Source organism: Micromesistius poutassou (genome assembly GCF_964030765.1).
Source record: "Micromesistius poutassou genome assembly, chromosome: 2".
Classification (NCBI taxonomy): Eukaryota; Metazoa; Chordata; class Actinopteri; order Gadiformes; family Gadidae; genus Micromesistius; species Micromesistius poutassou.
The window spans coordinates 21,131,130-21,151,120 of NC_140272.1; the positions used below are offsets into that span (position 1 = coordinate 21,131,130).

The 19,991-nt window shown below is 42.9% G+C and overlaps 1 protein-coding gene across 1 annotated transcript; it reads left to right on the forward strand.

The window, feature by feature from the left end:
• Positions 1-1,431: 1,431 nt before the first annotated feature.
• ube2v1 (ubiquitin-conjugating enzyme E2 variant 1) lies at positions 1,432-17,002 on the forward strand. The gene is made up of 4 exons (XM_084464084.1): positions 1,432-1,465; positions 3,491-3,639; positions 15,107-15,229; positions 15,832-17,002. The coding sequence occupies exons 1-4, from the start codon at positions 1,435-1,437 to the stop codon at positions 15,976-15,978; spliced, it is 450 nt and encodes a 149-aa protein (XP_084320210.1). The 5' UTR covers positions 1,432-1,434; the 3' UTR covers positions 15,979-17,002.
• The last annotated feature ends 2,989 nt before the right edge of the window (positions 17,003-19,991 follow it).

Genomic DNA, 19,991 nt, shown 5'->3' on the forward strand with positions numbered 1-19,991 from the left:
CCGAAACTCCTTAACATGAACGCGTGTACACTGCTCTTACGACGTCGTAGGCTTGTAGCTGTCCACTGACACTGTGCTGAAATGGGCTCGGTAGGGGAGCTCGAAGGAATGTCGAAGGAAAATTGGATTAAACTATATTTTGTGGCAGCAAAAAATTATCTCCCCATCAAGGCCAACAGCAGAGTAGCTGATTCATGATTCGTTTGAGAATCATGATCATGCAATGGTGCAAACGGTCATCAATCAACACAACATTAACTAAGTTAATGAGGGAGGAGCTGAGTCTGACCGACTTGGTTGAGAATGTGCATTCGCGATTCGTTTGAACGAGAACGAGGGAGGAGCCGAGTCTGACCGACTCAGTGACTGAGAATCATGATTCACCGCTACCGGAAATGCGAACAAACGAACAAACAAATGAACGACTCTTCTTGGCGAACTGACCGACGCGAACTGATTCATTCAAACAAATCATGAAATCCACCATAAAGATCCCTTCCTCGCATAAAGATTGTTATTTATAGTGTTCTGTCGCTTTCGCTAAATATGTATATATATATATACTGTATATATATATACTATACATATATATATACATATATATATACATATATATATATACATTTATATTTCGCTCCTTTTTGATGGAAACGTGTTACGAAGCTTGCCAAGGATTGTTTATACCTTATAACAATGTCTGGAAGTGAAGCACGATCGGTTTGAACACAAGACAAAACGACAAAAAAGCTCAGAAACACATTGTGGTCAGAAAGTGATTCTCTCTCTCTGAAAAGCATTTTCTACACATCAGAATGCTGTCCTCATAGCACATGCTTGCATTCGCATTCCGACGTCTCTCCCTCTTCCACAACAGGTACAGACACGCAATGGTGGTTATCTTGGCCATGGTTGATGAGACTGAAGTGGCATGAATGACCGTTGGCGGGCAAAACACTCCGCGACAAAATTCGCCCCGCGACACGTTTCAATGCAAAGTGAACGTAGAGACGTGTATCGGGCGAATTTTTTGGTCGCCGAAACCTGCGACAAGATTTGATTGACGGCGCAACATTTTTCCACGTCAACGGCGAGCGCGTTCACGTGGATTTGCAGTGCGACAAATTCGCGGAAGTTGAAATATTTCAACTTTTCCGCGGCATTCGCGTGAGACAGCCAATCAGCGTTCACTCCCTGTGGGTAACGTGGGTGTGATGGGAAAAAATAACCTCATCGATCTATCTATCTAGATAGATAGATAGATAGATAGATAGATAGATAGAACAGGCGAAAACTGTGTCTTTTGGTGTGAACGCACAGTAATGACGACAACGCTTCACTGTGGTCACTTGAGTGGAGCTAGCGCGCCCGTGTACTCTGGGCGACGTGCGCGCTCCCGTGTACTCGTTGCGACGTGCGCACTCCAGCCGCTAATCAATGACAAAGATGGCGGCTGCCGCCGGTTCAGGTGAGCTTGCCTCCATTTGTATTATTATTATCAGCATTACTAATGCCAAGCCTAAATAAGAGGTAATATATGCTGTCGTTAAAATGCGGTCCAAGAGACCCGCCGTGGTATTGCACAGACTATAACAAACATTTGTTTTAAAGAAGCAATATAAGGACCATAGCTAGCCTGGGAGCAGCAGTGCAGCAGTGGACTCGAATCATCCACAGCCGTCCTGTTGGTCGAAAGGGGGAATAGGGTTCAGAGAAAAGATGAGAATAGCAGCCCTTCGGACAGATAAAAGGTCTCGTGCTTGTTATTAAAATCAATCTTTAACCTCAATTTGACTGATTTAGTTACTTTTCTAACCTCAATTAAGTTAGATGTTAAATAATTGTAATATGGTCGAACCCATATCGAGTCAACTGCAGGCATTATTTGTATTTTCTTCGTTTTATATAGTTCCCATTATCTACTCTTTTCTGAGGTTATTCACTACCTGAAATGCATAGTAAGTCAGGTAAATGTCTTGTGTGGTGTAACATTGGTCTTTTTCTATGGATACCACTCCTGACAAAAATGTCATGATTCTAAACGTTGTATAAAGACGGATTAGAAATGACTTAGTTAGCATGGAATAAGACAACATTTTACTGTTGACTATTTAGGAATACTTCTGTTGATTACATGCCAATTACAAATATCAAATTAAGTGATTCATCTCTTTGCCCCCTTCGTTTCATCAAGCAGTCGTGTGTGTGTGTGTGTGTGTGTGTGTGTGTGTGTGTGTGTGTGTGTGTGTGTGTGTGTGTGTGTGTGTGAGCATTCTATAACGTAGTCCTTTGTCTCCAAGGTAGTCTAATCTTGTGCCAAAAGTGTACTACTAACCAAATGGATTTCTTGATGACAATTTTTTAGCTTGCTGAGATAGTTTGAAAAAACATTTAGTCAGCCTTATTAATAATTCACAACAAGCATAAAATTCTATAACATTTTGCCTTTTGTAGATATATATATAATGAAATACAATCACAAATAAAATTGCTTTGAAAACTACAAAACATCAGGCTAAATAAATCAAGTCAGATGAATCAGCTTTAGCATCATTTTCAGTCGGCGCTACATATTACCACACTGTTTCCTACATTACCACTCTGCACATTAACAGGGCTCAAGACTTCATTTGGTGGTACCCTAACAAATTTGGTTGCACCCCTTTATTAGGCGTGAAAATGTCCTTTGCCACGTACCATCTATAGGTGTTCATTCATTTGAGCAGATTCCCTTACTTTTAATAAGTTGTAAAATGTTTTTATGGCAAAGGGGGGTTACGCTATTTTAATGCCACTGCCTCGACACCTTTCCTCACAAACTAACTCTTCACGCTCCTTCTCCTATATGAAACACCTACTAATAATATCAGGCTTCTAATTGGGTAATATTCTCAGATTAAGACTACTTTTCTTTTCCAGAATAGTGCATTTTTTCGCATGCTCTGGAATTGCGCTAGTGCTGCGGTGCAATTTCATTAAAACTTTGGACCATCTACAAACGCTTTTGTTTTATGATCAAGGCAGTGTATCTTCATTGAAACTTAAGTGGGTCGTGTTTCCAAATAGGGCACTCACAACGGCGCCTCAATAAAGCTGCACTATAACTTCCAGCATTGAACAAAACCTAGGAGGTTGCGCCATCCATTACCACACACTTTATTAAATTCAGAACAAGACCTAAAGCGACTCGAAGACTTGAAGCTCTGCCAAAAGATTATCACTCTACCGATTCATACATTATCACTGCTGATTCATACATCATCACTCTGTTGATTCATACATCATCACTGCCAATTCATTCATCCATCACTCTGCTGATTCATACATCATCACTGCCGATTCATACATCACTGCTGATTCATACATAATCACTGCTGATTTATGAATGCACAAGTAAAGGATGTAAAAGATCTAGAATCATTATTTCTAATTGAAATAATGATTCTTATTGTTAATTTGTTCATCAGCCCTGTTCATTGTGTTTGTTGTGAAGGTGTTAAAGTTCCCCGCAACTTCCGGCTGATGGAGGAGCTGGAGGAGGGCCAGAAGGGAGGCGGGGACGGCACAGTGAGCTGGGGTCTGGAGGATGACGACGACATGACACTCACCTACTGGAACGGGATGATCCTGGGGCCCTCCAGGGTGAGAGCCATGTTACAAACAATGTAACAAACATTATTTATGAAATGCTGATCGTTGTCTGTGCTTCAGCCTAGGGCTGGGCGATATGGCTGAAAACTGTATCACAATATAAGTGTTTCATATCGGTCGATATTGATAATTATTGATAAAAACAATTTTTAAAGGACCAGGAGAAAAAATAGGAATGGAATAAGGAAAGGAATGTCAACACAACCATGGAAAACTCAAATAAATATAAACATAAGTCTGAATGAAAATGAACATCACAATGAAAACTTAACAATTATCAATTATAAAGTGCTCAAAAACATGTGCTACAAAAAAGTGTTCTAAAAACATTTGCAGTGTTAAATGTAAACATAAGAGATGAGATCATGAGATCACTATTGCATTACTTGGTAGGTGGATTAAAGCTTATCTTCAACCTCCAGTCCCTAGAACATGGAACATATGGATGTCATTGTTGTTGGGACATTGAAATATGTCCAGTTCTGTCATGAACCATCATCCATGTTGTAAAGATCGCTCGTTAGCATGTTCGCTAACTAGCGATTAGCGCCTATTAGCGATTTTGTTGTTATGCTTGCTATCCATGTTATAACGAAAATGCCTACATTAAACAGAATAATGCTGACCGTGGCGCCTGAGATCTGAGAAGAACTATCTTCATATATATTATTTACAATTTCCTCACTCGTTGCGGTACTCATCTTTTGTTTCTCACATCGCGCTGTTTCTGTTACGAAACACACGCGAGACGAGATGGTGCAGCCAAACATGATACTGTTACATGATTGGCCATTGGCGTGTCGCTCCATACGTTGCTCTCCACAGGTATCAGAGGACGCGTGCCTTTGTTCATGCAACCAACCTTGCTTCGCAACCTCTGGTTCAAAGCGGAGCTAGACTCTTTGCTCCGTTAACTTCCAACGAGGAAAAAAATTATCAAAACCTTCTATCGAACGCATTTTCTATTGATATTGATTACGTGTCTATCGCAATACATATCGTTATCGTTTTATCGCCCAGCCCTACTTCAGTCAGTGCCTAATATTGACCTCATATTATGAGACTCTGTCATTGGTTCAAGGGTGGGTGGTTGATTGATTGCTCATTGGATTACAATTGGTAGACTCTTGCCTCTGGGGTCCATGCTTGGTGCCGATGTGTCACACTTAGCTGCCGATCTGACCAGCTTCCTTTGTATTTATCCAGGATTAAGATGAAACTACCTTGACTGTAGCATCAATCCCTCCACCCATTTAGTTACTGAGCATGTATTCATGCTGAATGGCAATTCACGTGTCATTTGTAAGAGAAATCTCAAACAATTTAATGAGCAAGGTTTTTTTCATGATTTGTTTAATTTTAACTGGAGTAGAATTGAGCTAATCCCTGATGTGGAGTCAGCCTGGACATTTTTTAATGATGGTTTTACCCAAATCAGAAATAGACATGCTCCTTTCAAGAGATTTAGAATAAAGAATCGTCATAATCCATGGTTTTCCCCTGAGCTAGCAGACATTATTCACCAACGTAACTCGGCTTGGGCTAAGGCAAGGAAAACTGGAGTTTCCTCAGATTGGCTTGTTTTTAGAAAACTTAGAAATAGATGCTCCTCTTTTATTAAGCAAGCTAAGTCAGATTACTATCTGTCTGTCACTACCGAAACCCTTAATGACCTGAGGAAATTCTGGAAAGCTATAAAATCACTTTCTGTGAGCAAATATTCTAATGTTTTACCAGCTTTTATTATGAAGGATTCTGTTGCTGTTAGTTTTTCATTAATACACAGGATCAGATGTTATAATCAGATGTTATAATCTTGTGCCAAAATCCAAGGAAAACACATATTCAGAGGCCCCTGTCCAAACCAACCTTACAAGCACGCTGGCTACCAAACTACCAACCAAAGGTGAAAAACACGATAAATAATTATCTATCCTAGTACCTATCCTATCCTATTGCTATCACAGCCTAAAAACAGCAATGCTACCTTCAACAGACCCAGGCTCAGTTTAAGTGCGAGCTCCAGGTAGTGACAATGCCCCCCATGACCAAACCAAACTTATAAGCACACTGGCTACTAAGCTACCAACCAAAGGTGAAAAAATCAAGACAACTAGCCCAACTAACAGCAGTAAATACAGCAGTATGCAGTAAGCAGAATATCATTGGGGTTATCAAGTGGGCACCCTCTTTCACAGATGTTTCGTTAAGTTAGGCCCACGACACCTCCTGAAGGCATAACAATGAAACCAGCGTCCTGGATTCACCCCCCTCAATGCTGCCACCACATTGCCACATTTAATGCATCTAAACACTCTCTTTCCTGCATCGTACCCCTAGCCCTACCGCTAACCCTGACCAAACAAACACGTTAGCACAATAGCACATGTTAGCACATCTGGCTTACCTTAGCTTGGTAACCCCAGGAAGTATGTTTTCTCCTTATCCACAGCCATTCACTTGCTCGTTCTGCTGCCACGGACATGTTACTAACCGCCTGCCTCAGACTTCGTCCACAAATACCCAGTTCAGTCAGCAAGCTAATAGCAGATCTAGCCATGAACCCCTGCGCACCGACTTCAATAGGCCTTAGTCGCGTAGTCCAGCCTCGCTGTGCTGCCTCTCCAGCCATCTCAGCATGTTTCGCTTTCTTAAGCTCATTGGCTACTTCAACTCTGTCTTCCCAAGGAACTGTAAGCTCAATAAAATAAACAATCTTCTCTGAGTCTGACCACAATAGCATATCTGGTCTTAGCCGAGTGCTAACGATGTGTGGAGGCACAACAACCTGCTGAATAAGGTCCGCCTTCAATTCCCAGGCTCCTCCATTACTTAGCTGCCCGACTCTATGCCTGCCTCTAAATGGTCTAGCCTTTTCCCCCTGACGCACAAAGTTAATTTGCCTACCCTCTTTACTAGCAGCTGCTGAATTAGCTTCTCTCTGTTTAACATCAACAGCCTCTGCCAAACATTTCAATACCTGACTATGACGCCACATATAGCGCCCCTGGGAGAGACTTACCTTGCACCCTGATAGGATATGGCGGAGGCTGCACACACAGGAACATAGTGTGCATGTCTCATCCTCACCAAACCACTGATTTAAGTTCTGGGGAGATGGGAGAACATCATAAGTGGCACCTATCATAATTCTGATCCTGCTAGCCTCCATGCTCCATAGATCTCTCCACTTTATCTTCTTCTTCTCCACTCCCTCCCAATTCACCCACTGCCCTTGTTTAGCCTGCGACACTGCCTTAGTACATCTTAGTCTCCTCCTGTCTATGTATTTCCTCCACTACCATTTTCCTCCTTTCTCCTGCAGAAGCCTTACCCCATGAGGGTTTACCTACGTCCCTCCCTAAGCCCCCCTGCCCATGCTGACATGGCCCATAATATCCCTATGCCTAAGTGCCGATTGAGCTTGCTGGACCGCTTGTTTTGGTTTCCATTTCCTCCCTGCTTTAACTGTGGGTGCAACCCTCCTCACCACTGGGTCCTTGGACTGAGTAAGAGTAATTTCCAGTCTGTCAGATTAGATATGGGCAACTCTACAATGCCCTTCCCATACAAGGCTGCTCTGCTTAGGCAGTGTGGGACTCCGAGCCACTTTCTGACAAAAGAGTTGATCATTTTTTCCATCCTTTCTACCTTTGACAGAGGAACTTCATACACTGTCAATGGCCACATTAGCCGGGGCAATAGACCAAACTGCAGACACCACAACTTAAGCTTACCTGGCAGCCCTGACTTGTCTATCTTTGCAATACCTTGTCTAGTTTCCTGTCTCAATCCTTCAACCTGTGCCTTATCACTAAGGCTTGCATCATACCACCTTCCCAGACTCTTCACTGGCTTCTCCAAAACTGTAGGCATCACCTCTTCATTTATAGCAAACTTCTTATCTACTACCTTCCCTTTAACGATTGAGAGACTCCTAGACTTACTTGGCTTCACCTTCATTCTAGCCCATTGCAGATTGCTATTTAACTTATCCAGCAAACTGCTGGTGCACGGAGCGGTTGATGTCATGGTTGTCATGTCGTCCATAGAAGCCCTAATTGGGGGGAGGCGTGGCCCTCCCTGCAACTTCTCCCCACCCACTACCCACTTAGAGGCCCTGATAATGACCTCCATCGCCATTGTGAAGGCGAGTGGGGAGATTGTACATCCTGCCATAATTCCTATCTCGAGCTGTTGCCACCCTGTGGTGTACTCTGCCGTATTAAAACAAAGTTGAATATCCAGAAAATAAGCTTTAACTAGGCTTTTAATGCTACCTGGGATTCTAAAGTAATCAAAGGCCTCCCATAACAGACTATGTGGTACTGACCCGAAGGCTTTTGCCAAATCCAAAAATACAACATGCAGGTCTCTCCTCTCGCGCTTCGCTAACTGAATTTGGTGCCAAATCATACTGGTATGCTCTAAGCATCCGGAGAAACCAGGGATTCCAGCTTTCTGAACCGTGGTATCAATTAGTCTATTCTTTTCAAGATAACTTGTTAATCTCCGAGCCACAACACTGAAGAAGACCTTCCCTTCAACATTCAGTAGACTAATTGGTCTAAACTGATTAATCTCAACTGAGTCCCTCTCTTTGGGAATAAATATTCCCCCAGCCCTACACCACGCCTTGGGAATACTCTGCTTTTTCCAAACTATTCTCATTAGCTTCCATAGGAATCTTAAAACATCTGGCGTGCTCTTATATAATCGGTGGGGCACTCCATTGGGTCCCGGTGCTGAAGAGGCCTTTGCACGTTTTATTACTTCTTGTACCTCTTTCCACCTTGGTGGGCTATCGTCACACAGACTACGTAATTCACCAATAGGTGGGATATCTGCGGGAAGCACCATCTCTCTGAACCTCTCCCCATCTTTATGCACTCCCTCCAAGTACTCCTCAAGCTTCTGCTTAGGTTCCATGAGACTACCACTCTTCTGCCTATCAAATAATGACTTAACAAATGTAAATGGATCTTTATAAAATGCTACTCTAGCTCGCGATTTCTTCTTCCTATTTTTCCTAATATTTTCTGCTCTTCTTAGCACTGCCTATCGTTCCCTCACATTTGCCTGTAGACAATCAATACCTTCCTTCTCGTCATCTGTAGCTTTTCTCCACTGCTTCTTAAGCTGCCTCCTCTCCTGGATGAGTCTATCTATCTCTTGCTGGCGCCTAGACTTGACTACCTCATGTTGCCGTTTCGTCCTTTTCTCAACAATCCCAAATCTTTCTTCACCGTAGCTGTAGATAATGTCCCCCATTTTCTCTAATTTGCTTTCAGCCGTCCCTTTAAGCCGTCCCAGAATGCTAACCAGATCGCTATTAACATCTTCCCAAGTCCTACCTTCTGCTGCGCCTGGCCACCTGACCCCAGGCCTATGGCCGGCCTCCCTTTCTGCCTCAGTGCTTGACTCTACCTCCACAACATCAGGGGTGCTGATGTCCTGCGAACTGTGGGTTACTTCCTGTCGCTGGACTTCAACCGACTGACTCAATACACTTCTTAAGAAGTAGCTATCAATGCGGGTTCCCTGTGTTCCCTCTACCAAGCACTTCATTCTACATTGATGGATTCTTAGGCCCTTCATAGTAGTAACCTTCTGCCAGCCACACACACACACCTGCAGCTTCTTCTCAGTTAAATTTGAACTAATGGCTTCCACCGACATGCTTTCCTTACATAGTCGAATTCGTTCCAGGGTCATTAACCATGTCCATCACAGGTGAGTCATCTTCCGCCCCTGCTCTCACTGACTCTAGGGGTATTTTTCCATTATATAGTTTAGTAGCTTGGTAGGGTGTAACCCATAGCTTAATAAAGCCTGGGCTACTGCCACAATGGGCTGCTAACCCATTGCGGCCCCGGCGGGGTCTATTTCCTCCTGTCAGCCGTCTTTCCGTGCTGTCACAAGGTCTTTCCCTAGCTGCCAGCTGCCGTATTCACAGCAGTCACTAGCCTAAGCTAGCTTCAGTATTTCATTAATACACAGGATCAGATGTTATAATCCCTTGTGCCAAAATCCAAGGAAAACACATATTCAGAGGCCCCTGTCCAAACCAACCACGCTGGTAGCACGCTGGCTACCAAACTACCAACCAAAGGTGAAAAACACGATAAATAATTAGCTATCCTAGTACCTATCCTATCCTATTGCTATCACAGCCTAAAAAGTGATAGTGATACAATGGAGTTGTTGGGATTGTTTTAATGAACACTTTATTTTGTCTGGCTCTCTGTTTGATAACACTTGCTCTGCAACTGTAAAGCCCTGTACTGATGTTCCAGTTTCTGCAGGCCTTTTTAATTTTACGCCATTCACTAAACAGGAAGTTCATAAAGCCCTAAAAGCTTTAAATCCTGGAAAACATCCAGGACCTGATCTTGTCGAGCCATACTTTTTGAAGATTGCAGCAGATTTTATAGCAGGAACTCTCACTTATATTTTTAACCTCACATTGATAAATAATGAAATTCCTGGCATATGGAAATCTGCATTTGCTGAGCTGTAATGTGTACTGGTACTAGAGCTGTAATGTGTACTGGTACTAGAGCTGTAATGTGTACTGGTACTAGAGCTGTAATGTGTACTGGTACTAGAGCTGTAATGCGAACTGGTACTGGAGCTGTAATGTGTACTGAAGCTGTAATGTGTACTGGTACTAGAGCTGTAATGTGAACTGGTACTGGAGCTGTAATGTGTACTGAAGCTGTAATGTGTACTGGTACTAGAGCTGTAATGTGTACTGGTACTAGAGCTGTTATCGGTACTGGAGCTGTAATGTGTACTGGTACTAGAGCTGTAATGTGTACTGGTACTAGAGCTGTAATGTGTACTGGTACTAGAGCTGTAATGTGGACTAGTACTGGAGCTGTAATGTGTACTAGTACTGGAGCTGTAATGTGTACTAGTACTGGAGCTGTAATGTGTACTGGTACTAGAGCTGTAATGTGTACTAGTACTGGATCTGTAATGTGTACTGGAGCTGTAATGTGTACTAGTACTGGAGCTGTAATGTGTACTGGTACTAGAGCTGTAATGTGTACTGGTACTAGAGCTGTAATGTGTACTGGTACTAGAGTTGTAATGTGTACTAGAGCTGTAATGTGTACTGGTACTAGAGCTGTAATGTGTACTGGTACTAGAGCTGTAATGTGTACTGGTACTAGAGCTGTAATGTGTACTGGTACTGGAGCTGTAATGTGTACTGGAGCTGTAATGTGAACTGGTACTAGAGCTGTAATGTGTACTGGAGCTGTAATGTGTACTGGTACTAGAGCTGTAATGTGTACTAGTACTGGATCTGTAATGTGTACTGGAGCTGTAATGTGTACTGGAGCTGTAATGTGTACTGGTACTAGAGCTGTAATGTGTACTAGTACTGGATCTGTAATGTGTACTGGAGCTGTAATGTGTACTGGTACTAGAGCTGTAATGTGTACTGGAGCTGTAATGTGTACTGGTACTAGAGCTGTAATGTGTACTAGTACTGGATCTGTAATGTGTACTGGAGCTGTAATGTGTACTAGAGCTGTAATGTGTACTGGAGCTGTAATGTGTACTGGTACTGGAGCTGTAATGTGTACCGGTACTAGAGCTGTAATGTGTACTGGAGCTGTAATGTGTACTGGTACTAGAGCTGTAATGTGTACTAGTACTGGCGCTGTAATGTGTACCGGTACTAGAGCTGTAATCGGTACTGGAGCTGTAATGTGTACTAGTACTGGAGCTGTAATGTGTACTGGTACTAGAGCTGTAATGTGTACTGGTACTAGAGCTGTAATGTGTACTGGTACTAGAGCTGTAATGTGTACTGGAGCTGTAATGTGTACTGGTACTAGAGCTGAAATGTGTACTGGTACTAGAGCTGTAATCGGTACTGAAGCTGTAATGTGTACTGGTACTAGAGCTGTAATGTGTACTGGTACTAGAGCTGTAATCGGTACTAGAGCTGTAATGTGTACTGGTACTAGAGCTGTAATGTGTACTGGAGCTGTAATGTGTACTGGTACTAGAGCTGTAATGTGTACTGGTACTGGAGCTGTAATGTGTACCGGTACTAGAGCTGTTATCGGTATTGGAGCTGTAATGTGTACTGGAGCTGTAATGTGTACTGGTACTAGAGCTGTAATGTGTACTGGTACTGGAGCTGTAATGTGTACTGGTACTAGAGCTGTAATGTGTACTGGTACTGGAGCTGTAATGTGTACTGGTACTAGAGCTGTAATGTGTACTGGTACTAGAGCTGTAATGTGTACTGGTACTAGAGCTGTAATGTGTACTGGTACTGGAGCTGTAATGTGTACTGGTACTAGAGCTGTAACGTGTACTGGAGCTGTAATGTGTACTGGTACTAGAGCTGTAATGTGTACCGGTACTAGAGCTGTAATGTGTACTGGTACTAGAGCTGTAATGTGTACTGGTACTAGAGCTGTAATGTGTAATGGAGCTGTAATGTGAACTAGTACTGGAGCTGTAATGTGTACTGAAGCTGTAATGTGTATTGGTACTAGAGCTTTTATCGGTACTGGAGCTGTAATGTGTATTGGTACTAGAGCTGTAATGTGTACTGGAGCTGTAATGTGTACTGGTACTAGAGCTGTAATAGGCCTGGGCAATAAATCAATACATTTTCGTATTGTGATAGACTTTTGATCAATATCAATATAAAACATGTTCAATATATATCAAAGAGACTGGACCACCGAATTTAGTAGCTGGGTTTGTTACGCAAACACGGTTCCATACTTATTTACAATATTTTTCATTGTTTTTCATTGTTGTATCGACATTGGATTATTTATCAATGAAGAACAGTGGAAGGTCATATTAAGTGTTAAACAGAAGTGTTTAAATCCAGCATGGTAATTCCTAGTCTTTTAAGGTCATTAGAATTATCAATAGTAATCGATATCGATCAATATGATCATGTTATATCGAGATATGTCTTTCAGACATATCACCCAGGCCTAAGTTGTAATGTGTATTGGTACTAGAGCTGTAATGTGTACTGGTACTAGAGTTGTAATGTGTACTGGAGCTGTAATGTGTACTGGTACTAGAGCTGTAATGTGTACTGGTACTAGAGCTGTAATGTACTGGTACTAGAGCTGTATAGTAATAGTACAATGCTGAGTAGTGGCCCCCAGCATCAGTAGACATAGTGGCGCTCCACTCAGAATGAGCCTGCAGAGTCCGCACATAAATCACATCTGTGATGATACATGATGAAGTAAACGTTTCTGCCTGTATTCATACTTTCATACTACAATATGAAACCTTCTTTTGTGAGTATAAATGAAAAGGTTTACTAGTCTTGTCACGATACTGGATTTTCTAACTTTGATACTATACCTTACATTAAGGGCATACAATTATAGATGTTTATTAACCTCTTCTTTTCAAAGCCTATTTTCAGTGTTGTTTTTTCAATAAATAGCATACCCAAAGTAAAAAATAAATTTAAAAATGAGTATCTCCACAACGGCAAGGGCTATAATATTTGACCTTGGTCACTGAAATATTCTATGTGGATACTAATTGGTAAATGTGAATAACGCTAGGACAGGACTAGTGGAGATTACCTGAAATAAATTTAATATTTTAGATTTATTTCCACCTTGTGCATTATCAGTTGGTAGCCCTGTAATACTATGAGACACAAACAGGTAGTTATCCTGAGAAACTATTGCACAATTTTGACACTTGAAAGGTCTATTTAAAGTTCAGGGCAAATATAACGGAATGACACCAAGCCAAACAATAGCATCACATCATATGGCCACCAGATGGCGATGAAGGACGTATTCTTATTGAAGGCAATTTATCTATTTCCTCAGAAACCTTCTCTTAGTCATTGATTGTAAGCACAATGTTAGTGGCAAAATTGTTTTAGTCAGAGTGATATGGTTTGGACTGTTGGAATCAGTGGAGGCTCAGCTTTCATATAATGATTTGTGTAATTGTGTAGGTCAAATAACATGAAAAAGATTGCTGTTGCTGTGCATGTGCACAGTTCTGAAACACAAAACTTTTGCATACTTATTATTTTGCTTTGGGTTGGAATCGTGTTTTGTTTAGCTAATAATGGCTATGATGGACTAAAAGTTGAGAAATTAATCTTTCTAGTGTTGGCTCACATGATTTCTTTAAATGCCTTAGAACATCTTTACCCGGACAATGCTTCAGTGATGTTAAAAGAGGAGCTTTCACCAACATATCAAATTCTTTGAAGATGTCAACATTTCCTTCAGATGCTTCCCTAAATGTGTCTCTGTTTGATTTGATTTGATTTGAAAGGGACCATGTGCAATTAAAAACATAAATGTAAACATTTGATGCATTGCATCAGAGTTAGCCTTAGGCTAATTTGCATCTGCAGTCCCCAGGCACAAATAAATACAGCACAGATAAAAACATCAAACATATGCAACATGTCAAACATCAACCATCAAACATTATTCAAGGACATGTAACATATAGCAATAGATCACACATGAAGTAGCCCTCATAGGCGCACACACACACACACACACACACACACACACACACACACACACACACACACACACACACACACACACACACACACACACACACACACACACACACCTCAGCCCCATGGGAAGGTGAAAGTGACTGAAAAAAAATAATGTTGGTTACTAACAAGTTAGTGGGTGCATTGTTGTGAGAGTTTTAAGTGTTTTTTATATTAGTTTTAAAGGCACCAATCAAGTCAGAGTTTTTTATGTTGTCTGGAATTGTGTTCCATTGTGTGACAGCTCTAACAGAGAAGGCTGCCTGTCCAAATGCTGAATAGCGAAAGGGTACAGTGCAGCTATGTACAGAAGCTATTCTAGTGGACCTTACCGAGACATGGTAACAGACAAACTCTCTCAAACAGTGTAGCCTCACATGTGAATGGGTTTACATGTGTCTATTGATTTTCCTTGGTCATTTCCCTCAAAGCCAAAGTACTTCCAAACAGCACTCCTGCTGTTTTCTTTCTCTACCAAATCTAGTCACGGAGGTGCTGCACCTGACATGAATGTTGGCTAACTTTAAGCTAACACCGTCACAGAGCATTGAGAGTAGTGCACTGCCAGAGACAACGAGTGAGTGACAGGAGGCAGGGCTATGTTGTAGCACTGTGTGTCTGTAACTCGCTGTCCGAGAGGTATTTGGGTATCGATTCTGCATATTGAAACAGTTGCAAATATTCAACATTGATATTTATCGAAATATCGATATTTTTGACAACACTACTCTACCAAAATGCTCTATCTAAAATTAATGATTCTGTCCATAGCATAATCAGCCATGTTTGTTTGTCCATGTTTGGTTGAAGGGTTGGAAACCTGAATTGCAGCTGTGTTTGACGGCATTGATGGCAATTGCATTTGACGGTGCACTGGACTTGTAATGCAAACTGTCCTTTGTTTCTTTGCAGACCATCTATGAGAACCGGATCTACAGTTTGAAGGTTGAATGTGGACCAAAGTACCCCGAGATCCCTCCTGTGGTCCGCTTTGTGACTAAGATCAACTTGAGTGGAGTGCACACCAACGGTGTGGTAAGTCATGCACGCACGTTTTGGGTGATAGGAGAATGGGAGAATGTCGGATTTGGAAATTGGAAATTGGTTACGCACAAATAACTAGGCGAAAAATGCATGTGTAACACACAAAAACATATAGACTGCTAATGTACTGAACATAGATGCACATACATGTATGCCTGTATATGGCCAAACACATATATCCATACAGGCATGCAGCTAAAGGTTTAGGATTGCATTTGCTAAATAGTCTACTTTTGTTCATACAGAATTTATGGCCGATGGTCTAATCCTAACCCTGCATTCCTTGACCATGGAGGCATGTGGCTCAGGAGGTAGATCAGGTTGGCTGCTAACCGTAAGGTTACTAGTTCGATCCCCGGCTCCTCTGTCGAAGAGTCCCTGAGCAAGACACCTCACCCTGACTGCTCCCGGCGAGCTGGTTGTTGCCTTGCATGGTTGACACCGCCGTCAGTGTGTTTTAAATGTGTCCATGAATGGGTGAATGTGTGTATGAATGGGTGAATCATAGGCAATAAAACGCTAGAGTGGCCACTGGTTAGAAAAGCACTGTATAATTGCAGTCCATTTACCATTTGCCATTCCGTTCCCTGCAGGTGGACACCAAGGCTGTGCCAGTGCTGGCCAAGTGGCAGCACTCCTACAACATCCGCAAGGTGCTACAGGAGCTGAGGAACCTGATGATGTGCAAAGAGAACATGAAGCTGCCCCAGCCCCCTGAGGGCCAGATGTACAACAACTGAGGCTCCCCACTGCTGATCCAAAATGACGCACACACACATTCACACACCAGCGCAGACGAAAACATGCACATAAACCCAGGCATACACACACAGGAATACAGGTGCTGCAAGGGTCCCACATGCACACACATTATGCATATGAGTATTATTTAAAAACATGATCTATCTATTAAAAGCACTCCACTATTTAACCTGAACACATGATGCAGACTACTTATAAAAATCATACACACATTATGCAGACTATTATTTAAAATCACAAACACATTATGAAGATAACTATTTAAAAAAAAAAAAACTAAAAACAATGTTGTTTAGACTGACTCCTTGTATTCTCCAAGACTATTGGCTCTCCAAGACCCCGCCCACTTGACTTCAACCCCTCCCACTTCCCTTCCTCCTGTCCACGGATGTGGAACGCACACACACAGCAGCTGCTGGAGGAGGCAGGGTCATCGACCGGCCCTCCCCCGGCCCCGTTGACCGGCCCTCCCCCCTTGACCGGCCCTCCCCCGGCCCCGTCGACCGGCCCTCCCCTGTCGACTGGCCCTCTCCCGTTGACTGGCCTTCGCCCAGTCCCGTTGACCGGACCTCCCCCATCGACCGGACCTCCCCCAGCCCCGTTTACCGCCCCCATCCACGGTCCTGACCTTCAGCGTGTCACCGCTTACCTCTTAAAGGTGCATGCAGCACAGTCCAAGAATGAAGGGTTTCTTTCCATAATTTTTTTGTTCCACTTCCAGATAATATTTTAAAAAAAAAAACAAGTTCATGCATATGGACGGTGCGCTGGAAGTGGACAATGCTGTCTGTTCCTCTCTACTTTACAATTTCTGCTGAGGATTGGAAAGCGGTGGTCTTGCTGTTCCGCCTTGTGGTCTGGATGATTGTTTTGGGGTAGAGATCCGTTTTTATTGTGCAAAGGGTCCCCAGGCACTTTCCTTATTTTCTTTGAATGTATGTGTTGTTTGTCCTCAACTTTTTGATATCCCAATGATGTGAATTAGCGGGGACCTATTTGAATGAGCGCATGTGCGGTACATTGTGGGGGGGGGGGGGGTGGGGGGCACTGTGTTTAGTCCAGCAGCATACGTATGATCAGGCCACTCGTAGCTCATCACTCATGCTCTGTCCTCTGTGTGTGCCATATGCTTCATAGCGCTTTGTGATGCTGATGGGTTATTATTAAAATCCGGTTCTTGTGGCCGTTGAGGTTGCTAACCACACACACCAAGGATTCCCCATGTGTTCGTCAAACACGTCCATGTGTGACATAATGTTTTTTCCTCCCAGGATGATAACTCCGCCGTCTGGGCGCCAGTGTCTGTAGTGGGGGGACGTTTCTGTTTACTGGGGATTTTAGTTTTTTGCTGTTTATTTGATCATGGCTGACCTGTGTTTGTTGTCACCATGTGTGAAATCCCTGCTACAGCAAACCCCACAGAACGCTAAGCATACGGCTTCTATGTTTTAAAAAGGGTGTGAATCGAGTCAGGATGACGGGAACCTGTTGCATGGTTTTTATTTGAATTAAAATTCATTACTTTTGCACTTCTTGGTCGGCTGGGTCTGTTATTTGTTGGAAACGGATTACTGTATTTTCCTTTCTCCTATACCAACGGACAATAATCCTAACCCTATCGTCAGCCATTTCAATAATATTCCCACTCTAGCTTTACAAGAGGTAGATAAAAATCCTTTAGTGGAGCTTGTAATAGAGAGATAATGAACACAAATTAATTCATGTCTTTGTTAAAAACTAAAGTCTAACCGCCGTTTGAAATGGGGTACCAAAAGTCGGCGTATTAATATGTACATTAAATTTCCTTCTGTACTTTATTACACATTCTTCTGGTGAACAGAATCATCGCTGTTGCAGGCTTGTGCCAGTGAAAGTAATGCAACCGGGTGAAAGAATACAGTCTCATCCATCAAACGCAGACAGCCTTCAGTCTACAAGCTGTTCAACTGCAGTGGAGGTTTGGGGAATGGGCGGGGGGTTCTTCTCGTCTGTCTTTGGGTTGTCACATACGCCGTGGAGGATTAGGAAGCCCTAAACCGTGCCCTCTCATTTAACAGCTGTTGCTGCTCCTACAATTCTTGGGCTTTCCCCCACCGTTCCTGCAGAGATCCATAAGAAACAGGCCAGGCTAGTGCAGGGCCCAGCTTGCTGCGGTTCTATCTGACCCCCTGCCAGTGGCATGGTGTCTTCTGCATCATCCCCTGTTATTCACCAACACAAGTCACTATGAAGCCTACAATCTCCTTCAACTTCTCTCTGCCATCCTGTCTGAGTTCACATTTCTTTCTGCAGTTCTCTTTAACGGCGTAACAAAGCGCAGAGACAAAACTAAAATGGACAGCTCCTCAATCACTGTAATTGTATCTGCTGTGATGGCCAGGCCGTCCAGCCGCTCTAAACTGTATCAAAAACAAAAGGAGGTAATGGCAGCTTCCCCCTTTTCAATCAGGGTACCCCCCAGCCTTTAGTCTATGGCACACCTGTCTGTCCTCACTGAGAGAGAACACTCAATAGTTTATTTAGTTTAAAGTATTGAGTTAAAGTAACTACTGCATTATTGCCACATGCAAGATAACGTTTTTGGGTAAATATCAAATCTTTAATTTCCAAAATAAAACGTTATGTGTCCTATTATGTAGCTGTATTTGAAAATATATTCACAAATTGGCCAAATCTTGAGCAGTGAACTTGATGTCCTTGTTATATCCAGAAGGACCCAATTAACATATGAAATATCTCCAGTCATGCGCCATCTCCATAATTAACTCCACAGTCTGATTGCACTCCATTTGTTACATTCAGATGTAAAATGCAGTGATGAGTGCACCAGTTGTGGGAAGAATCAGATGGTCCCTGACACACACATGCACACACACACCCTCCCACTTTTATTCGCTCAACCTTATGTGTGTGTTTGTGTGCAAGGCCTGGGCCAGAGCAGTTTGGAGAACCCATCTGCTCACCGGGTCAATATAACTCACAAACACACTTTTGACACAGGCCTGGACCCCATGGCGAGAATGCCAATTAGTAAAATGAGACGGACTGTTTGCACTGTGTTGATTTGCATTTTCTATGGCCGACACATGGTTTTAATGGCTGGGGTATAAAAATAACAAATCTTGCATTCAATTTCATGAAATAAAGAAGCTGTAGAAGACTCAATGCTGAGGATATATAATAAGCATCATGAAACTGTTTTCCCAATCGTTGTTATCCAGTAAAATGAATGCAAAGGACACCGATGTGCTTATTGTAAAGGCATATGAACCTTCACAATATGACCCCGGCACATACATCTGCAACCTTTCTCCCAAGACATAATTGCATCTCAATCCCTCCATTCCAGTTTAGTAACCCAAAAATAATAATAATTAATTTAATTGATGTAGCACTTTTCAAGACAGCCAAAGTGCTTTACATACTGAGTGTGTGTATGTGTGTGATATCACACCCACAGCCACAACCTCATCCAAAAATTTCCACGAGTTAGCCGAACACACACACGCACACATACACACACATGCACACACACACGGGTTGTGGTTCTGGATTGGCCCAGCTGAGGTACAGACAGGCATGGCCGTAAGATGACCGAATGCCTTCCCCCCTCGCTACATGCACACACACACACACACACACACACACACACGCATACCCACACGCGCACACACACATACACACACACACGCGCACACATGCACATACGCACCAACGCATTCGCACACATACACATTCACTCCACTTCTTCACACACACACGGCCTCACAGACCATTATGAAACACCCAGCAGATGGCTCGGAGACAAAGAGTGTCAGGGTGAGAGGCCCCAGCCCCCCTCCTCCTCCCCACACACACTCTTAATACAGACACTCTCCAGCCCCCCTCCTCCTACTCTCCACACACACTCTTATACAGACACCCTCCAGCTCCCCTCCTCCCCCCCCACACACACACCCTTTTAATACAGACACTCCCCAGCCCCCCTCCT